At 43.0% G+C, this 19987-nt stretch overlaps 1 protein-coding gene across 3 annotated transcripts in view; it reads left to right on the top strand.

The window, feature by feature from the left end:
• Positions 1-5753: 5753 nt before the first annotated feature.
• The window catches only part of DGKG (diacylglycerol kinase gamma), a 158761-nt gene continuing 144527 nt past the window's right edge, over positions 5754-19987 (top strand). For all 3 annotated transcript variants that reach the window (XM_047100146.1, XM_047100145.1, XM_047100144.1), the window contains exons 1-2: positions 5754-5820; positions 17955-18031. In XM_047100146.1, the coding sequence (XP_046956102.1) occupies positions 5754-5820; positions 17955-18031 (144 nt within the window). The remainder of the gene's footprint in view (positions 5821-17954; positions 18032-19987) is intronic.

The raw sequence follows: 19987 nt of genomic DNA, 5'->3' as shown, positions 1-19987 counted from the left end.
CATTATGGTTTTGTTATAACTCATCGTGTGCACATAAATAAGCTCCCCCAATCTGATGCCATATTCATGAATTAATGCTTTTATGAGAGCAGGGAGGAGAATGAAGAGGTGTTTGTTCTGGGTAATTGGCTATGGCTGATTCATTCTGATGAATAGAGAGACCTGGGGTGCAAGTCAACACCCATTGAATGTGCTGTCTTCCTTCTGACTTGTGATTTCCATGCTGACATCTGTACAGAACAAATAGTATTTGATCCGGGATCTGAAATTGCAGAGCTAGAAGGTGTGTTATCCCCACCCCCTCATTTTACAGACAAGGTAACTGAGGCCCGGGGAGCCGAAGCAAGCGCTCAGAGTGGCAAAGCCACAGGGACATAAAACACACTCTTCTCCCATCCAAGGCTGACAACACCCAATCTGAGCATTATTTAGAAAACCTAGTACCTTTTCTTTTCCTGTCAGGAAAGATATTCAGGGTGGTAATAAGAAGACTGTGCATACTGTAAAGAGCCTCTGAGAGGGGTGTGTTGAGTGGGCTGCTGAAAGGGAAATGCTGAGTGATGTCAGCTGGAGCAAACCTCACGTGAGGGAGCGGCCATCTCTGCCAAAGGCGGAAAGCCAGAGGGGCCGTCCTGAGCGAATGTGGTGGTCGGCAGTGACCGTCTGGGGAGTCAGGCCGCGTGCCAGGCCCCTGACTTCTCCTGGTGGAGGTAAATGGTACAGCTTCTTCCACCACGAAGCCAAGCGCTGAGCTACGGTGGAACAACAGTGATAATGAGTATTTGTGGAATTGTTGCAAAATACACCTTTGTCTCGTTGCTCCTCCTCAGCTCCTTCAGGAGTCTCTTCCACCCCCACCTGGCATGCCTACTACCAGATGGCCCCCCGGTTCCTTGTACATGTCCGTACCACCACACTTCCCATCATGTGTATTAATTATCTGTTTGAGTGTCTGTCTCCTGCATGGGCCCACCAGCCACCACAACAGAGAAGTTAGAGGACCTGCGTGTTCTAAGGGAACACAGCTGGAAGAACAGTGGAGTTTGCTCAAAGAGTCAGAAAAAGCTATAGAAGAGAAGGGAACTTTTAATCTAGAACCGGGTATGGGTAGTAGTTTGTTACGGGAAGGAAAGAGGGTCATTCCAGGTAGATTAAAGGCATCGTGTGTTTGTCAGTCCATTAACTAATGTTTATGAGATGCTGCCACATGCCGGGTACTTTGCTAGGTGCTAGGAGGACACAGGATGATTTTGCTGGAAGGAACATGGAGCATGTGGGGCAGGAGAGAATTCGAGTGATGAGGAGGTGAGCTGTACCACAGATAAAGGTTTTTATGGAGCTGGCTGAAAAGCCTACCCAAAAGGGCTCAAGAGAAGCCACCAAAGGTTTTCAGGCAAGTGAAGTGTTGGGATCAAATTTGGTTCTAAATGAGGAAAATCTCTATGACCAGATATGGGATGATTCATGGGATATATTGTTAAGTGAAAAAAAAAATGTGCAAAAGACAATTGTTAATATGCTACCTTTTGTGTAATAAAGAAGGGCAATAAAAAATATCCACGTATCTGCTCACCGGTGCAAAAATAAACAGGAAGGATTAACTAGAAACTGTAAGGGTTGAGTGGGAATAAGAGGGAAAGGAGAGGGATGGATACAGTAAAAGAAATGGGGGAAGCAAGGCTTCTCTGAAGATACCTTTTATATAATTCTGACTTTGGAAACAAAGAATCAATTGGGAATGGAGGAAAAAACCTTAGAGTGAAATACAAACAAAAATGAATAGGAGTGTGTAAGAACTAATCTAAGTAACTTTTGAAAATAGTATTTTGAGGACGTGCTTTGTTGGCTGAAAAGAACTGTCAAGAAATCTTGAATTCTTTTTTGTTTTTCACAGTGTTGTAGCTAACATTCTGAAACCACTTTCTGTATATTTTTAGAGTGAGCAAATAAATATATTGTAGGTAATGGAAACAACGTTTGTTGGAGAAGGGAGCTCAAAAATACAGAATGAGAGGGAGGCTACAGTTGATAATGTAAAATTGGACTATAGTTGGAGGTCTGAGGATCAACTTGGGTTTTTTAACATGGATGGCCAGCCAGCCAGCCGGCCTGAGATGAGATATGTATATATACCTGCATATATTTCTTGGCCCTGGCCCTGATAAAGCCTAAAAGCAAAGACACCCCAGTAGCAATGAGCACACTTAGTGCCCAAAATTTGGCTTCAAATTCCATTCTCCTCTGAAAGGAATCTGTACTTTGGAGAAGTATGTACTTTGGAGACTGATTTCAGGACGAGAACTCAGTTAGTACAGGGTGAGACTGAAACATTTTGTAGTAACAGAAAATAAAGATGTGCTCAAAGAATGATGGGACTATGTCTAAAGAACAGGGAATCAACTTGAATGAGTCTCTACTGGCCAAATCTGGGACAATTTGTATCAAAACAAATAAAGATTGTAATGGATTATAACCCTCTGAATAAAATAAGAATCCATTAATATAAACAAGTTTGTATTATGTGTAAATATAACATACATTTAAAGTTATTTATATAAATATTTACATATTTATATTATATATACTTATATTGTTTGTATTATAAATAAATATCTATAAGTAAACTGGTATGAAGAAATAGAGAAGAGAAAGCTCTTCTTTATAGTAGACTCCAAACTAATAAATATAGAAGGAATGATAGAATTAGAAGTTTTCTATCATAATAATAATTAATTCAGGCAGGAATCATCAGTGGATGTTCAAACTAGTGGGTAAAAGTTTGATGAGTAATTACAAAATTACAACAGCTTCAAGCAGGAGAAGATCAGAAGCCAAGCTCAGAAATCTATGGCACAACACAAAGACTTTGTACCCAACTACTACCAGCTGATTGTTTAAATCATATTACTAAGTGTTGTATTTGCAACAGGATAATGCTAACCAAATATTGAGAGTTCACTGTGTGTTAGGCATTGTGTTAGGTGAGGTTTTGGGATGTTCCGTTTGTTTGGTTTTTGCATATATCAACTCAGTCCTAACACTAGCTCAGTGAGATTTTTATTAGTACCCCCATTTTTGAGGTGAAGGAACAAGGGGTCAAGAAACACAAAATTTGTCTAATGTCAAATAGCTGATAGGAGGAGGAGCAAGATTCAAAGCCCTGCCTTCTGACTTGGAGTTCCTATTGGGCAGCGTGTCTCTTGATCCTCTTAGAGCTAACTCTGTGCTTCTAGAAGTGTGCAGAATGGTACGGCCAGAGAGGCATTCTTAAAAGCCTTGGGGGTTCCTTCTTTCTTCTCACCATACTTATTACTGAACACCTGGTCTCATTTTTCCCCCTCTAAAAATAGGGAAGGCAATGCTTAATTTACATGGTTGTTAGGAGGGCTAAATGGGCAAATACATGTAAAGCATATAGTGTGGAGTAAGCGTCCACTAAATGACAACCGCAGCAGTAGTAACACCAGTTGTAACACTGAACTCCCTGGTGTTATAGAAAATGTTTCTAAAGGTCACCCCTCATGTTTGGACTGAACTGATAATCAGAGGGCAGATCATAAAAAGCTTTGTGTATCATAAAAAGAAGATCATGTTTTATTCTATAGGCAATAGAAAGCCACTGAAGAATTCTGTTACTGGGAGAGATGTGATCTGGTTGACAATTTAGCGCGTACCAAGGGCAGGAGAGTAAAACCCAAACCACGGCGTCCATCAGGAGGCTGTTGGTAGAGACTGGGCAAGAGAAACTGAGGGTCTAAGTTAATGAAGCGGGCCTGGAAGAGGGGAGGGGACACACAATGGACAGTCACACTTGAGCGCGGCACCTGGGTTTGGCAGGAGAGGATGGGGAAGAAGCTTAGGCTGAGCCCCAGGCTTCTGGCCTGTGTTCTGGCTCCTCTCAGGGCATGACCAGAATATAGAGGAAGGGCAAGTTGGGGGCATGGGAAGGTGCTGATCTGGGGTGGTTTGGGACACATGAGGGAGTCACAGTGGACAGTTGGATATTCAGATCTGGATTGCGGGGAGAGTGTAGGGCTGGAGCAGCATGCCTGTGGTCACTGAAGCCACGGCAATGGGTACCTCCTGGAAGGGGTACAGAACAAGGAGAGGGCTGAGGTTGGGATTTTGGAAATGCCAGTATTTAACAATGGCAAGAGAAGTGGAAGGAGACTGAGGAGGAAGACTCAGAAAGATAAGATTGTTTCCAGGGGGCTGTTTCCTGCCATGGCGAAGGCTGCAAAGAGAAGCGGATGAAGCAAGGAAGGCCTGAAAAATGACTGGTGGATTTAACAGTTGTGTTACTAGAGACCCTAGCAAGAGCAGGTGCCAAGGAGCAGAATCTAGTTGAGCAGTGGATTAATTAAGGAGAGAATTGGATGTTTTAAGGAGAGAAGCTAGAACTTGGATGCTCCTGGGGATGCAGGCATCTTACTTCCTTGCCATGCCTGCCGACCTACTGGCGGAGAGCTCTGATTGGTGGAGGGTCATCCTTCCAGAGCCACAATCTCCTTCCGGTGTCTTCCCTTAGTTCCTGGCTAGCCCTCCAGTCCACACCAACCCAGTCTATAGGTTTCTCCAGAGAGGTGCACAAACCCACCTCCTCACTGGGTCGTCTCACCCAGACCCTCCACCATCCCTCATAGGCTCCAGGCTTCCAGACTTGCCTCAATGTCCAGTCCTTCACCATGGATCCAGTTTTATTAAAACTGAGCTTCTTCTTTGGTAGCATCAATCTGTATTTCTCCTCCTATTAGGTTGGTGGTTTTCCAACATTTTTTAAACCTCAATATACGTGTACGTATAACTGAAAGGAGACACTCCTGTTTTCAGCTCCATTTCCTGCCATTCTACTGTATCCTATTCTATTTTGTGTTTTTAAATGCTGGCCTTCGCCCATCGCATTAATTTCACAACCTGCTGAACTGACTTAGAGGCTGGTGTTATGACTGCCAGAGCAACTGTGCTAGGAGGGGCCCAAAGGAAAACATGCTAAGTGTCTGTCTGAACCCATCCCTTTTCCCTCCTTCAGGCTCCCCTGCACTGGGGCCAGTAGCAGGTCTTCTGTCTAATCACTTTTGTATGGTTCTGAGAGGAAAGAAAACCACTTTAGTTACTAGGATGTTAGCCAGCCGTGGGGATATTTGAATGTCCACAGTAATGGTGGAGAGACTAGTTACCTTTCAAATCATGCATCTGACAGCCTGAGGCGTTTTCATGCCTTGAGGATGCCCTCAGGGGGTCCTACTATTGCCTCTCTTGGGAGACATTTAAAATTTCCTGAGTTGAGGGTATGGCCACCTGTCCACACAGACCACCCAACTGGAGTTATGCTGGTCTGGTCTGTAAGCCCTCTTCAGACTTCCCTGAGGAGACATCCACCCCCACCCCACCGTGGGAACCACTGCCTCTCATAGGTCTTTCCCCAGAGAACAACTGGGGATTTCTTTTATAAGAAAGGGCAACTTACGTATTCCCTCCCATTCACGATGTCTTTTCTACTTCTGCCCAGGAGGAGCAAGGATTTCTGAAGACCTTGACTACGGATAGAAACATGCTGTTGGAAGAGTAGCACAGGCCTTCTCTCATCTGCTCCAATGTGCCCACTACTGCCATAGACACGTGCATCCTCCGTGGTTCCTGAAGGGCCTGTCCACCGTGTACCTGCAGTGAACCAGGCCCTGGGCTGGGCCTCAGCTTCACCCTGGTGAACAAAACTCCATCCCTGGCCTCAAGCACTCACACCCAGGTTAAAGATGAGTGAAGAACGGTGGGTCTCCCTTACTCCAGAAGAATTTGACCAACTCCAGAAATACTCAGAATGTGAGTAAATGGATGGACCCACCCGGGGCAGGATTTCCTCTTGGTTGGGGAGACCATTTCTGGAGGGCAGAGTGGTGTAATCATTGCAAAGCCACAGAGAATGAGAGTGGGCCTGACAGATTATATTTCCTTATAAACACAGGATTGGTGTCTTTAAACATAAAAACAATTATCTTTACACTCTATAAATGATACACACTTGCCATAGAAATTTGGAATATACAGGGGAAAAAATAAAGAGTAGGTTAAAAATCACAGCCAAACTCTATGAACATTTTGGAACAATCCCCTCCTGTGCATATTGCTTTACGTGGTTGAGTTCCTGAGTGTACAGTAACTTTTTTTTTTTACCCTACATTTTCTGCTTAACATAATACTGTATTTTCTCAAGTGATCAAAACCTGGTTGTAGCATAATTTTTGAAAGGCCACAGGCTGTATGGTTACAGTGTTACTTGATCACTGGCCCTAACGTGCTCTTGTGTTTGGACTCAGTGCCTTTTTCCAGTAAGATGCAGAATTCCAACGTGTGTCTCTTTCCTGACTTTGTTCTGCATAAGCCTAGCCTTGCAACTAACTGGGGTTCTTGGTTTCTCATTAGTTACACCCAGGAACAATTGGAATGCATCAAGATACATTGGTAGTGAGACTCATGCTCACGTGTGGGCTGTGCCCTCCAAAGACCACTCCTAATCCTGACATGACAGGGATTTGCCGAGGCTGGAGCATCAACTGACCACTGTGCTCTGTACACACATGGCCACCGTGGTGATTATGCAGTGGCACCAGCTTTGTACAGGACCCTTTGCTTTGCAGAACTCTCGGCTGTGCTGCCTGCCCTGCCCCTTTGTTCCAGTCACCTCTCGCTTCACATTTATTAATTGTATTGGCTGCTTTTGTAAATCACTAGGCCAATGGCAGGTTGACCTGCCCTACAGGGTTTTCCCGGGTAGCCCTTGTATGTCCTTTGGCAACCTGCCCCCCCCCCCCCCACAGGGCAAGCAGCCCTGGCCCACAGCACTGGTCTGGGAGTCTACAAGTTGGGCTCAAGTGCCAGCTCTGTCTCTTGCTCTCTCTGATGTGACCTCCCTTAACCCCCAGAGCCTGTATCTTCTTCGTTAAAATCAGAGGGTTGGACTAGACGATCTCTTCCTGTTGTTCCTCCTACGCCTAACACCCATGACTCTATGTGTTCCCCACGGCCAACAGGGGCCCCGTAGGACTGCTGGTCAGTCTCCCACCTGGCTCCCTGGAGGCCCTGCTGGCCTCTTGTCTGACCTTGGTGGATTTAGAGAAACTCTGTAATGTATTGACAAGGAGCAAGGAATCACCTTCCAGAGTACATTCCATTTAATTCAGCATGTTCTGTAGGTCAGCAAAGTACCAGCCTTGTCAGGAATGAAAAAGAAGCGCAAAGAAAAGGCTTGCTTTTGAGGAATCAGAATCTTGTTAGAGAATCAGAAATGTGCTCATAACACAAACAGAGAGCAGGTTTAGGGCAGCAGGCAAATACCTCTGGTGCAGAGAGCTGGCTGAACTGAGTGTATAAATGAAAAGGGAATTTAAAGCTAGGGGAAATTGGTATGGGGAGCGTATTAGTTTGCTAGGCGACTGTGACAGAGTAACACAATCTGGGTGGCTTAGGACAATAGAAAGTGCCTAATGGTTCTGGAGGCTGCAAGTGCAAAATCAAGATATCAGCAGGGTTGATTCCTCCTGAGGGCTGTGAGGGAAGAATGTGTTCTAGGCTTCTTTCCTTGGCTTGCAGAAAGCTGTCTTCTCTCTGTCTTTCCATGATGTTCTCCCTGTGTGTGTGTCTCCATATCCAAATTTCCTTTTTTTATGGACATAGTCATCTTGGATTGGACCTGCCCCATTCCAGTATGACTTCATTTTAACTAACTACATCTGTAGTTATTTTCAGATAAGGTCACATTTTGAAGTGCTGGGGGTCAAGACTTCAACATATGAATCTGGCGGGGGGGATACAATTTAACCCACACAGAGGATTTAGCTGGGTGGCTCTGTGGAGGACAGAAGTTTTAAAATGTGAGTAGTAGGAGCGCCTGGGTGGCTCAGTCGGTTGTGCGTCCGACTTCGGCTCAGGTCATGATCTCACCATCCGTGAGTTCAAGCCCCACATCAGGCTCTGTGCTGACAGCTCAGAGCCTGGAGCCTGTCTCGGATTCTGTGTCTCCCTCTCTCTCTGGCCCTCCCCTGTTCATGCTCCGTCTCTCTCTGTCTCAAAAATAAATAAACATTAAAAAAATAAAATGTGAGTAGTAGATGGTGAGGGAGGGTGTAGAAACAACGGAAACAGAAGGGGAGAGGCACAAAGAGAGAAAGTGTGTGGGGGTGGTAAGGAGAACTTCTGGACCACATGGAAAGAAGGAGAGGAAGGTGGGGAGGAGGCCATAGGAAGGATGGGGGTAGCAGGAGGCCTTGGGTCAGAGTGTGGGTTTTGATCCAAGGTGGCAACATTTAGAGCATGAATCTGGTGGCTGTGTGCGGGGTAGCCTGAATATAGAATCTGCCAGATCAGGGAGATAGGGGAGGGTCCTCTGGAGGAAATCTTGTCTGAGCTGAGGAGTGGGGCTCAGATAGTGAATGTGGCAACGAACAAATGCTGATCTGTAGAAAACTGTGGTAGAAGGTATCACCAAAATTTACAGAATGAAAGGAAGCCAGAAAAGATACCCCTGAAGACTGTGAATCTGTGGAAAATACCAGAATTCATATTCAAGGCTAGTGGGGACAGTTGGGGAGTGTGATTTGGGGATGGTGATGACGCATCCACTTTTGTATTCATAGATGCTAGGCTGCAGGGAACCAGCAAATGAGTGAGACACAATCCCGGCCCTCAAAGAGCTCCCAGCCTAGGAGGGAAAGATAGGTAGGCCTGAAACAATGATATTCAGTATGACAGGTGCTAAGCAGGGGGGAGCACAGAGGAGTAGACCTAGCCTAGCCTGGTGGGAGGCTTCCCGATGCAGGTGCTGTTTCCCAACACCAGAAACACTAGCAGGAGAGAGGAAGGGGAGGGCATTGCAGGCAGGGGAAGTGGCTTGGGAAGGAGGGAGGAGAGAGAGTCATCATGGGAGCTTCAGAGAACTGCAAGCAAGTTCCCACAGTGGGAACCTAGAGCACATGGTGGTGGTGGTGGTGGTGAGAGAGGATTTGGGGCAAGAACTGGAATGGTAAATAAGACCCCATCATGGAGGACACTGCTTTCCAAGTGCAGTGTCCCGTGGGCCTGGGAGGGGAGGTAGTGGGAAGCGAGTGGGAAGGAGGGCTGGGCTATAGCTCTGACTTGGAGTCATCGTGTGGAGGCAGCAACAGGAGTGAAGGCACTTCAGAGAGCAAGAACATGAGGAGAGAGGTGAGAAGGTGGGAAACAGGGCCATGGGTCTGCCTACAACCAGGGGTCAGAGAAGGGAAAGGAGTCAGAAGAAGGCAGAAGAACTGGAAAGATGACTAGATGAAAAGAGTAGTGGGTGGAGGGAGTTGAGGGACAGAGGAGTCCACATGTGGCAAAGCAATAGGGGAGGCAGGGGGTAAAAAGAAACCAGAGTGTTTAATAGGAAGGGGTTCCTTTGTGGTTTGGGTCTTTTTTTCCCAGCCATCGCTTTGTCCTTCTTTGACCCTTCCTCCTTTTGTTCCTGTGCCAGGACCGGACAAGGTGCTCTGGCACTGTTGTTCTAACAGGAGAGGGGAAAAAAGCCACAGTTCTTGGAAAATGATTAATCCTCAGAGGAAACCCTGAAAAAGGCACTTCTACCAATTTTAGATACATGCTGGTGTTCAGTCAGATCACATCGCCATAGCAACTGCTCTTCCATAACTACATAAACAGGAGCGTTGCAGTGGTGGAATATCTGAAGTGCATAGCCTGAGAATTCAGAACTTTCCCCAGTGGGGTTACCAGGTACGAGAGGCCAAGGATTTCAGGAGAAGAGGCTCCTGGTGTATTCTGTTTATACAACGTAAACCCTGTACCTTCCCTGGTGGCCTTCTTCTGGGGGTGAAGCCAGGTTACAACTGCCCTTGGATATGTATATATTTATTTTATATGTACACAGGCACACACATACATAGTTGAAACATATCTATAGTAAGATTAATGTGAGTCAGTAGTGTAAAGTGCTTGTAAAAAAACAACAATATGATAAGACTATTTTTGTTATGAAATAAGAACAAGCATAAAAATGAAAAACAAAATGATGACATTTAAAGCTACCCATGATTCTGTCTCCCAATGATAACCACTACTTGTGTGTGTGTGTGTGTGTGTGTGTGTGTGTGTGTGTGTGTGTGTGTGTAAAACAGACATGGTAGCCTATTTCATATGCTGTTCTCTTCACCCTAACAATGATCTATCCAGTGCTGTTATCTACTGCTATATCAAAACAACTTCAAAACTTGGTGGGTTGAAGCAGCCAGTTTATTTTTCCCATTCTGTGGCTCAGGAATCTGGACAGGGCACAGCTGGGATAACTGGTCCCTGCTCCCTGATGTTTGGGGCTTCAGGTGGGATGCCTCACATGATCCAGCATGGCTTATTCACTCCCATACTGTTACCTCAGTGTTCCCCCATTGGGATTTCTTCCTCCAAGTGCTTTGTCCTCTCCCAGGGCCTCTCCATGTGGCCTCTTTTTCCAGCAGGCTGGCCTGGACTTCTTACATGTGGCCCAGGACTCCAAGAGCATAAAAGCACTCCAAGGTCTTCTTAACACCTGGACTCCAAGGTCCTAGAACAGAGCTGTCTCCACATTCCATTGGTCAGAGCAGTCCCAGGCCTGTCCCAGATGCAATAGGGCCAGGAAATGGACTGCATGCCTCATGGGAGAGTGGTTCACACGGGAGCAGGGAGATCGTTGGACACTAGCCAGCACACAGTATGCCATGGGGTGTTCCTGTATTGTTCAGTACTTTTCAGAAGTATGGTTTTCAGGGGTTGCAGAGATTTCTTTTGACCCATTACTTTATTTAACCAAACCACTGGTTGTGAATTTAAAATGTACTAATAGACTCACAGTTTCTAGTAAGGCAAACTGATAGCCACATTCTATCCTACCCTGATCAGACCTCTTTGAGAGCTGAATTTATGCCTGGGCATCACAGTTTACACTGGATATATGGACGAACCGGAACTTATTTGAGAAGTGGCGCCAGCATGGTGAGGGGCCTCCCAGCAGGGTTATGAAGAAATGCCTGAAGGTACTATGCCTATTTGCAGGAGAAGGGAAGAAATAAAATAAATAAAAAATGCTGTTGTGGGGAGGAGGTGTTTAGTTTTGAATGGCTTCCAAAAGTAGCCCTAGGACTAATGGGAAGAAATTTATCGAAGAAAGACTTAAAGCAAGGAATTTATTGATGGCTAATGGTCAAACCTGTCCAAAATGGAATAGAATTGACTTGAAAGCAATTGGGTTTCCTTTCCCTGGATGTCCACTTGACTAAATGACCATCATTAGCCCTTCTAATACTTAGTCTCTGTAGAAACAGGTTTATTCTCAACCTCAGAGGGCATGAGCATGTGGGGAGGCCTCCTACTGACCCCTAACAACTTCAGCTAGAGATAATAATGGGCTTATTGTCCTTTTAATCTGATATTTGGGGAGAGGCAATTATTTTTCCATGATTTGCCAAGGACAGAAGCTGTCAGCTTTTTCAGAAAGGGAAAAAAGGAAAAAAAATTAAACTATCAATTTTAACTTTTAATTCTTCAAGAAATCATACCAAAAACTTTAGACATCAGCCCATGGTTGTTAGATGTTGTAGACTTTTTATACCTGGGAGAAATTTTAAGCCATTCTCAAATGCAACTCCTACCCAGTTTATGAATGAGCACACTGAGTCCAGAAGATCTCAGTGACTGGCCCAAGGTATATAATTTTAAAGTACATTTAAAGAAAAAATAAGTACATTTAAAGAGAATGAATCAGTAAATTGTGCTCTTCAGAAATATATTTTATTAGAATCAGATCAACTCAAAGTTTCTGACTTTAAGATGTAGGTAAATTATAGCTCAAAATTCAAATCTGTCAGTGTTAATGTGGGAGTCAGAGAAAATGTTTAGGGCTGGTTTATAGAACAATGTAAGGCTCTAAGTAAGCTTCATTGAAACCTTACTATTTATATGGGCTGCAGGAGTGAAAGTTAATCAAATGTTCATGGAGTCCTGGCCCGTAGAGGGTCATGTCTCATTGCTTCCATCTTGGAAGGAAAACCACAGCTATTTCTTACCCACATCTCTTGCAGCATAACTGGCCTTCTTTTCCTCATGATGACTGAGATTCTACCCACAAGCAGTCACAGAATTATGGATAGGGAGAGACTTCTGTGGAACAATGGCTCTCAGATTCAAATATGCACCTGAATCTCCTGGGGATCTTCTTAAAATACCAATTCTGACTCAGCAGGTCTAGGGTAGTTCAGACATGCTGGATTTCTGACAAGTTTTCAGGTGATGCTGATGCTGCTGGTCCAGGGACCACACTTCTAGTACCTTTAGTTAAGAAGGTACAGGCTGTCTGATCCATTCCTCCACCTTCATTTGGGCTATGACTTATGAGGCCAAATTACTTAGAGAAAAAATGGTAAGTTTTGCTAGCAATACCAACTTTATTTATACAATTAAGCCATACCAGTCATTCAGATCATTTATGATGTCAGAAAATCTCCGTATCCTAAAGCTGGTTTTCTTATATCAGCCCAAATTCCCTCTGCTTCAATGTAAAGTCTGTTTCTCTTATTCTGTATGTAGCACTGTAGCAGAGTAATCACTTCCACTGGTTCCCCTCAGTAGTTGGCTTGGTGGGCCTCAGGGGTCCTCAGCCTGGGTTGCACAATGGAAATACTTGGGAGACTTTGAACTCCTCCAGTGCCCTGTCCACCCATACCCCATCCCAGGATCTGGGCATCAGTAGTGTTTAAAGCTCCCCAGGTGATTCCATCATGCAGCAAGGGCTGACAACCACTGGTCTAGCTTTTCTCCATATTCCCCTAGAAATATGGGATGTATGGGACAAGCACAATAACCCTAATCCCTTTCCTAGTCCTCCTTTATTCAATGAATCTGTATTGAACATTGATTTTATGCCAGGCAGTGGGCTATATGCTGGGCAGAAACAGTGCACAGGAGAAGAAGTATAGCTGAGAGATTGTCAATGTTTAGGAAGCTGGGCTTCTTATGCATGCTTCTCACATTCTATTTTGGGGCCTGGTTCCTCTTGGCTAAAAATGGGGGCCTTTTGATACAGTGCTCCTGGATCTGACATATCTGTTCTGACATCATCCTCCGTCTTTCCAGAACGCTTGGGAAACTCCGCTCTTGCTTTTGTTCATCTCACTGTATTCTTGACTCCTTGAAATACTTAGAAAACTTACTCATACATCCCTGCCTTCTTCGAAAGAAGGAAAATTTAGGTTGTTGGGTTTTTTTTCCTTTTCATTTGCCAACTTTCCCTTTTCCCCTCTCTGTGTCTTTCCTTCCCTGGGTTGAGTCATGTAGGTCTTCTGAATCTATGGAATATATTCCTCTAGGTTCAGCATCATATTTTTGTCTATGTTGTGACAGGCAAGCCTGACCAGTTAGCCACAAATATACAAGAATGTTGCTTAAGGCCTGCTCTTCAAAAGTGAGGTCCATGCATCTGCATAATTGGTGTCACTTAGAGTATTATTTGAAATGTATAATTTTGGGCCCTGACTCAGACCTACTGAATCAGATCCCCAGGCAGTTCCTATGCATGTTCAGTCTGAGATGCTCTTAGGGAACTTTGAGGAATGGAAAGTTATTATGCACCTCAGAATTTCACTCTCATCTATGGGTTTTCAGATTCACAGTTGAAAATGTTGATTCATAGTTATTTCAAAGTTTAATAGCCTGACTAGTTTTCAAATACTCAGTGTTCCTAAAGAGAAGATGGTCCATAAACTTTGGGTTCTGGTTCAGGCAGCACAGCTGACGTCCTGCTGTAAACACTAAAGCTCCTAATTTGTCTGCTTGTTCTGTTGGAGGGCATCCCTCTCCCACACAAATGTGGCAGTGAAGGTGCCTGTGAGTTGGGCCAAATTTTCTCCTTAAAAAGACTTCGAATGTGCTCAAACACTAGGAACAAGTGTTTGGTTATGGTCCCAGAACTTCTGGCACATAAAGCATGAAGAGACAATTTTGGGTTGAAACTTTTTAGGGTAGTTGTTACTACTAACGACCTTGATCACAGAAAAGAGCCTTCTTAACCCCTGACTTGGGGTAAAACTGCATGCTGATGGTTCTGCCAGTGTGGGTTAATGCAAAAGGTATCCCTACCTTACCATGAAGCTGAAGAACTTGACCTATTGGGTAAAGTTCTTTAGCATTGTCCACTTGAACAATGGAGAATGTCTGCCAAATGTGGTGATTTCAGATTTAGCAGAGTTACAAACTTTTTTCCTTTTGCAATAATTATCCAATGAGTTTAGCTGCTTCTTAAGGTAATCTTCATTTCTAACAATAGAATTACATTCATGGAACAGTAGTTCTTAGCCTTGACTGTACATTTGAACCCCCAGGAAGCTTTAAAATGTATTGATTCCTCAGTTTCCAAAGAGATACTGATTTAATTGGTTTGAGGTGAGGCCTGTGTTTCAATGTATATAGGGCTTCTCAGGTGATTCTGACATGTAGCCAGGTTTGATAATCATTGTCATGGAGGGCCTTATCTTCTGATTTATCAGTGTTCATGTAGCCAGTGAATCTAATAGCTGTGTCACATTATCAGATATGCTAAATATCAGAGTCACTCACTCACTAGCTGTGTGCCCTTCAAAGAATCTTTTAAATTTTTTAAGACTCAGTTTTTTCTTCTCTAAAGTAAGGACCATTACTACGTTCGAGGATAGTCGTGGAGATTTAAATAAAACACATAAGATGACTACAGCAGTGCCTAACATGCAGTCAGCACTCAACAAAATAGGAGTTCTTGCAAAGAATTGTGGACGTGGCCCTATTAAAGACACTAGGAACAGAACTGGATCTCCTGAGTCAGGTGGTAGTGTCACCATACAGGCTTTGACAGGGAGCTCTCTCCTGAGGCTGTGCAGTTGGACCCACAGATGGTGCCTAAAGTAGGATCAAGGAATGCTCTGAAGAGGTCTGTCATTGTTCTTAGCTGTCTTAAGATGAAACAGAATGGAGCAGTAGCCTTTTGGTCCTCAGGCAAATAGAAACCCAGCCCAGAAGCCTGTAGAGAATAAGACTAATAAAATATCAAAGGACATCCCAGGAGAAAGTAATGGGTCTCAACTTTGAGAATTAGATTGTGTCCCTTTTTAAAACAGGACAGGTGTTGACACTGTGAGCTCATTAAAGCCCATGGAAAAACTGAAGTAAATGTGTGGTAAAGAACACTTGCCATGGAAATCTAAGAACCAGTAATCTCTTGGATTGTTTTTTTTCTATTTAATTTTAGGCTATTAATCAGAGATTTTAAAATAAATGCTTTCTCTGTTTTTCTTTTTAAAACCTGTCTATTTGAATGTGAACATATGATGAAAATACATGTATATATACATATGTGTGTGTGTGTATAGCATTCATTTAAATATAAATCAGGGTTTGCTAAATAGATCCATAGCACTTTAGAACCAAAGGATTTCTGTTAGGGTGAACTGTGGAATCTCCAAAATGTGACAATAATACCAAGAGTATACATTCAAGTGAAATCATCCCCCTGATTCTCAATCAAAATGCTGGCTCTATACTACTCTTGCATAAGCCACACCAGGGATACCCACGCTTCCCAATTTGCACTTTGAAGTGCAACCCAGATTTGGCCACTCTAGCTGACCTGAAAATCTACCATTAAAATAGATTCTAAAATGTAGTATTTTCTAAATAATTGAGCTGCCCATAGGATGTTTGAATATAATTTATGGGTAATGTTAACTGAGCTCTGGCTTAACTCTAAGCTCTCTTCCATTCTGTTGCCAGAGTGGCCTTTAGGAAAACAGAGACTTGGTTATGTTACTCCACTATTCAGAAAATCTTCAACAATTTCAAATCAATGTCTTTAGCTTGGCACTCAAGACTCCCACAAATCTGGCCCCAAACTACTCTCTGGTTCTGACTTTTCCTGCATGTCTTGTGATGCCCATCTCTGCATCTTTGTTCACCCTGTCCCTTCTTAAAATATCCTTTTCATTTCATGTCTGCCTTTCAAAACCTCACTCATTCTTTACACCACAGATTAGATGCTGCCTTCTGTATGGGACATCCCTCCCTGGTCCCCACCCAAACTTACTGTTATCCTAATTTTGCTTTTTTCCTGCTCATTCTACTTCTCTTCTCTCTGCTTCCTAGAGCTTCGTATTACTGCTACAGCATTAATTACATGTTTCCTTGTGTTAGCAAGTGTTTGGGGAGTAATAGTAAATAGTGCTTAAGGGAAAGTAATATAGACTTTGGACCAAACTAGACCTGAATTAAAACCCTCTTAGGCAAGTCACTTAATTTTTCTGAATTTCAGCTTCTTTATGTGTAAACTGAAGAAAATTTAACCCAATGTGCATGGATTGGCAGGGGAGAATATGAGAATGTGCAGTAAAGGCTTCTAATAAGAAGTAGCTATCATTACCACAATTATTCAGATCATCTCCCCAGCTAGTTCATCAGCAGTACCTTGCAACATCTCACCCTCCACAGCATTTTCTGAATTGAATGGAAACAGCCCAAATTGATGACATCTGCTGCCTGGATCTCACTGAGCTATTAGTTTTTCAACATCTGTTTTGAATTTCAGGAAGAAATGTCCATTTTTAGGCAGCATCAACATTTTACTGTGGCATTTCAGTATTTCTCAGTCCTGAAATGATTATAACTTGTGCTTGATTGAATCCAAGTCAGCAGAGCCACGGAGAACAGCCCAGCGCATGAGCATATCTACTTTACATAGGCCTATGAGAGTGTAGCCCTCTGTACATAGAGTCTGAACACCGCGGAACATTATGTCAGTTTTTAATGACATTGCCCTTTGTTCATATGTTCAAATTGTGGCAGTAATGGAGCTTGGGAAGCTCTTCATTATCCACAATACTGCAAGACGAGGAGAGCACAGAGACCCTAGTTTCTCTGATGTCTTGACTTCTGGTAACTACACAGGATACACTCAGAATGTGTTTATAATGACAGTCATTAACTCCATTCTCTAGACTCCCAATTTCCTAATAAAGCCCAAAAGAATAAGAAGAAGCCAAAATTTTCTTTGGGAGTTTATTGTTTCCTATGGAAAGCAGAATTTTCTAAATCACCGTGCTTCATGAATCCCGAGTCTCTGTTTCAGCACCAAGGACAGAGCATCACTGGGCTTAATGCCCATCTCACCCTCTATAATCAACAAAATTTTAAATGTTTTAAAATTTCTGCTCAGATTTTATGCAATCATCTAGTATATTGGTTTTCTGAACACTAGTTATGTGTAATACATTGTGTGATGTAGAAAGACTCACTAGCCAAATACAGCTCTCAAGGCAGAACTGAGGCAGGAGATGTATAAGAAAGGCAAGTTAATAAATAATAGAACAGTATATGACAAGTACTATTACAGAATTATGTACAAGTCATGTGGGATCCTGGAGAGGGAATAATCAATTCTAACTGATAAAGGAAGACTTTACAGAGGATTTGACATTTGAGCTGGGTACCAAGAAGTTTACAGTACAGAGAAAAGACTCCAAGAATGAATGAGTGAGTACATAGTGTATTCAAGGATTTCTGGAAATGTGGTTTTGTGTTTGAAAATTGGGGTGAGTGGAAGGTTAAAATAAGAGATAAAGAATAGACTAAGACAGATCCCTACATTCTTGTATACCAAGCTAAGGGAGTTAAGCTTAATCCTGGGAAAATTGAGAGTCACTGAAGTATGTTGAACAGGAACATGATCTGATCACATTTGCGTTTTAGAAAGATAATTCATACAGCAGGAGAGAGACTATACTGAAAAAAAGAAGTAAGAGGGCAGAAAGACAGATAAGGGTGACATTTTTCCGTATAGTCCTGGGAATGAGGGATTACTCCATCATAACCAAGGTTAGACAGAGAGAATTTACTTGGCCCAGCTCCCAATATTTCACATGTGGATTATGTCTCTCCAGATTCTTCCAAGAAGATAAAGGATGTCTTGGCTGAGTTTAATGAGGGTGGGAGCCTCAAACAATATGATCCACATGAGGTAAGAATGTTTGCATTTCAAGCCTTTAGCTCTATTTTCCAGCCTTTCCATAATTTGTTCCCTTCTTAGAAGTTTAGCTCATCTTGAAGAACTTGCTTCTCAACATATTTTGTCTTAAATCTTAAGTGAGGTATTGGTGCTCCCTGGAATTATATGTTTGCCAAGTTTAATCACCCTCTCATTGTCCTAGAAGACTACCTCATACTTTCTCCTCTCTCTTCAAATCTTTCCACTTTCCTGTCTTCATTGTCAGCTATCAACCATGCTTTCTCCTTCACTGAGAAAATAGAAACAATCAGAAGAGATCTTCCATGAGACCCTCACCTACCTCTGTATCTTTTTTCCTGAAACTACGGATGAACTCTCCATGCTCCTAGTTAAGTTCAGCTCCTCCGAGTGTACACTAATTCCCATCCTTTTCTGGTCTATTGACAGGCATTGCTTTCTCTGTTTATATATCTTGTTCACATCAACTTTCCACTATTTGTTAGGTTTTTCTCATCAACATATAAACATACTGTTATTTGTGCAATATAAAAAATATTCTTCTGACTCCAGTTCTCTCTCCAACTGGAGACATTTGTCTATAGTCACTGCCTCCAATTTCTCTTCTTCCCACTTTTTGAGAGCCCTTCAATCAGAGTGTAACCCCCACTTCTCCACTAAAACCACTACTGAAGATAGCGAAGGATCTCCATGTGGCTAAAACTCAATAGTCATTTTACCTAACAGCATTTGGACACAGTTGGTCATATCCTCCTCCACTTTCTTCACTTGGATTTCAGGACACTGGTTCTCCCTTTACTCCTCTGACTTGACATTTCCACTTAACAATCAAATCGGTATCTCAGAATAACATGAGCTAAACTGAGCCTGTTGATCTTACCCTGTAAAGCTGATTTTGCCAGCAGTCTTCCCCATTTCAGCAAATAACTCCATTCTTCAAGTTCTTCAGTCTAAAACTATGGAGTCATCATTGAATTTTCCTCTCACATCCCACATCCAGTTTATCAGCAAACCCTAACTTCTGCCTTCAAAATATATCCAAAATCTAGTCACATCTCACCACTTACCTGAGAGACCACCATATTTTGCCCAGATTATTGTAATAGTCACCTAACTAGGCTCCCTGCTTCCGCTCTTGACCTTTAAAGTCTATTCTTTGCACACATCCTGAGCAATCTGTTAGCACTTAAGTCAGATCATCTCACTGCTCTGCTCTACAATCCCTCATGGTCCCTCTACCCCCTACTCAGAGTTAAAATCAAGGTCATTACCATCTAACCTCATCTCTTGCTATTCTCCTCCTCATTGGTTTCCAGCCATATTAGCCTCTTTGATGCTGTCAAACAAGCCAAGGTTGCTGTAACCTCAGTACTTTTGCATTTGCCTTTGCCTTTTCCTGGAATGTTTCTCCCTCAGTATCCGCGTTATTTCCTCACCTCCTTCAAGCGTTTGCTCAAGTCACCTTCTTAATGAATGTCACCTACTGTATTTAAAATTTAAGCCCTCTTTCCTTTTTTATCTTTCCGTTCTATGTTATTGTCTTTCTTAGTATTTCTCGCCATCTGTCATGCTATATAACTTTTTAATTGTCTGTTTCTCCCATTAGAGCACTTTTGTTCATTTCAGTATCCCCAGTGCCCAGAAGAATATCTGGCTCATGGCAGGCACTGAAGAAATATTTGTTGAGTGAGCAAATGAATGGAAGACATCCCCAACTTTCAAATTCAACTCATCTAATGTTTCTTGAGCATCCAGGCACTGTGTTGGGCACTATAGAAGATACAAAGATGAGAAAGCATGATTACTGCCCTCCAGAACTTACTTCCTATTGGCAGGCTCAAGTTTAAGAGCCATGACCCTGGAGTTACATGGTCTTAGGTTAGACGTCTACCTTTGCTGCCAACCAGTAATGTGGCCTGAAATAATATTTCACGTTTCTGAACCTTAGTT

Source organism: Lynx rufus, unplaced genomic scaffold (genome assembly GCF_022079265.1).
Source record: "Lynx rufus isolate CCGP_SWC_20201006 ecotype Redwood Valley unplaced genomic scaffold, mLynRuf1.p SCAF_5, whole genome shotgun sequence".
Classification (NCBI taxonomy): Eukaryota; Metazoa; Chordata; class Mammalia; order Carnivora; family Felidae; genus Lynx; species Lynx rufus.
The sequence above is the reverse complement of the archived record's forward strand: the minus strand, read 5'-3'. Positions and strand labels throughout refer to the sequence as shown.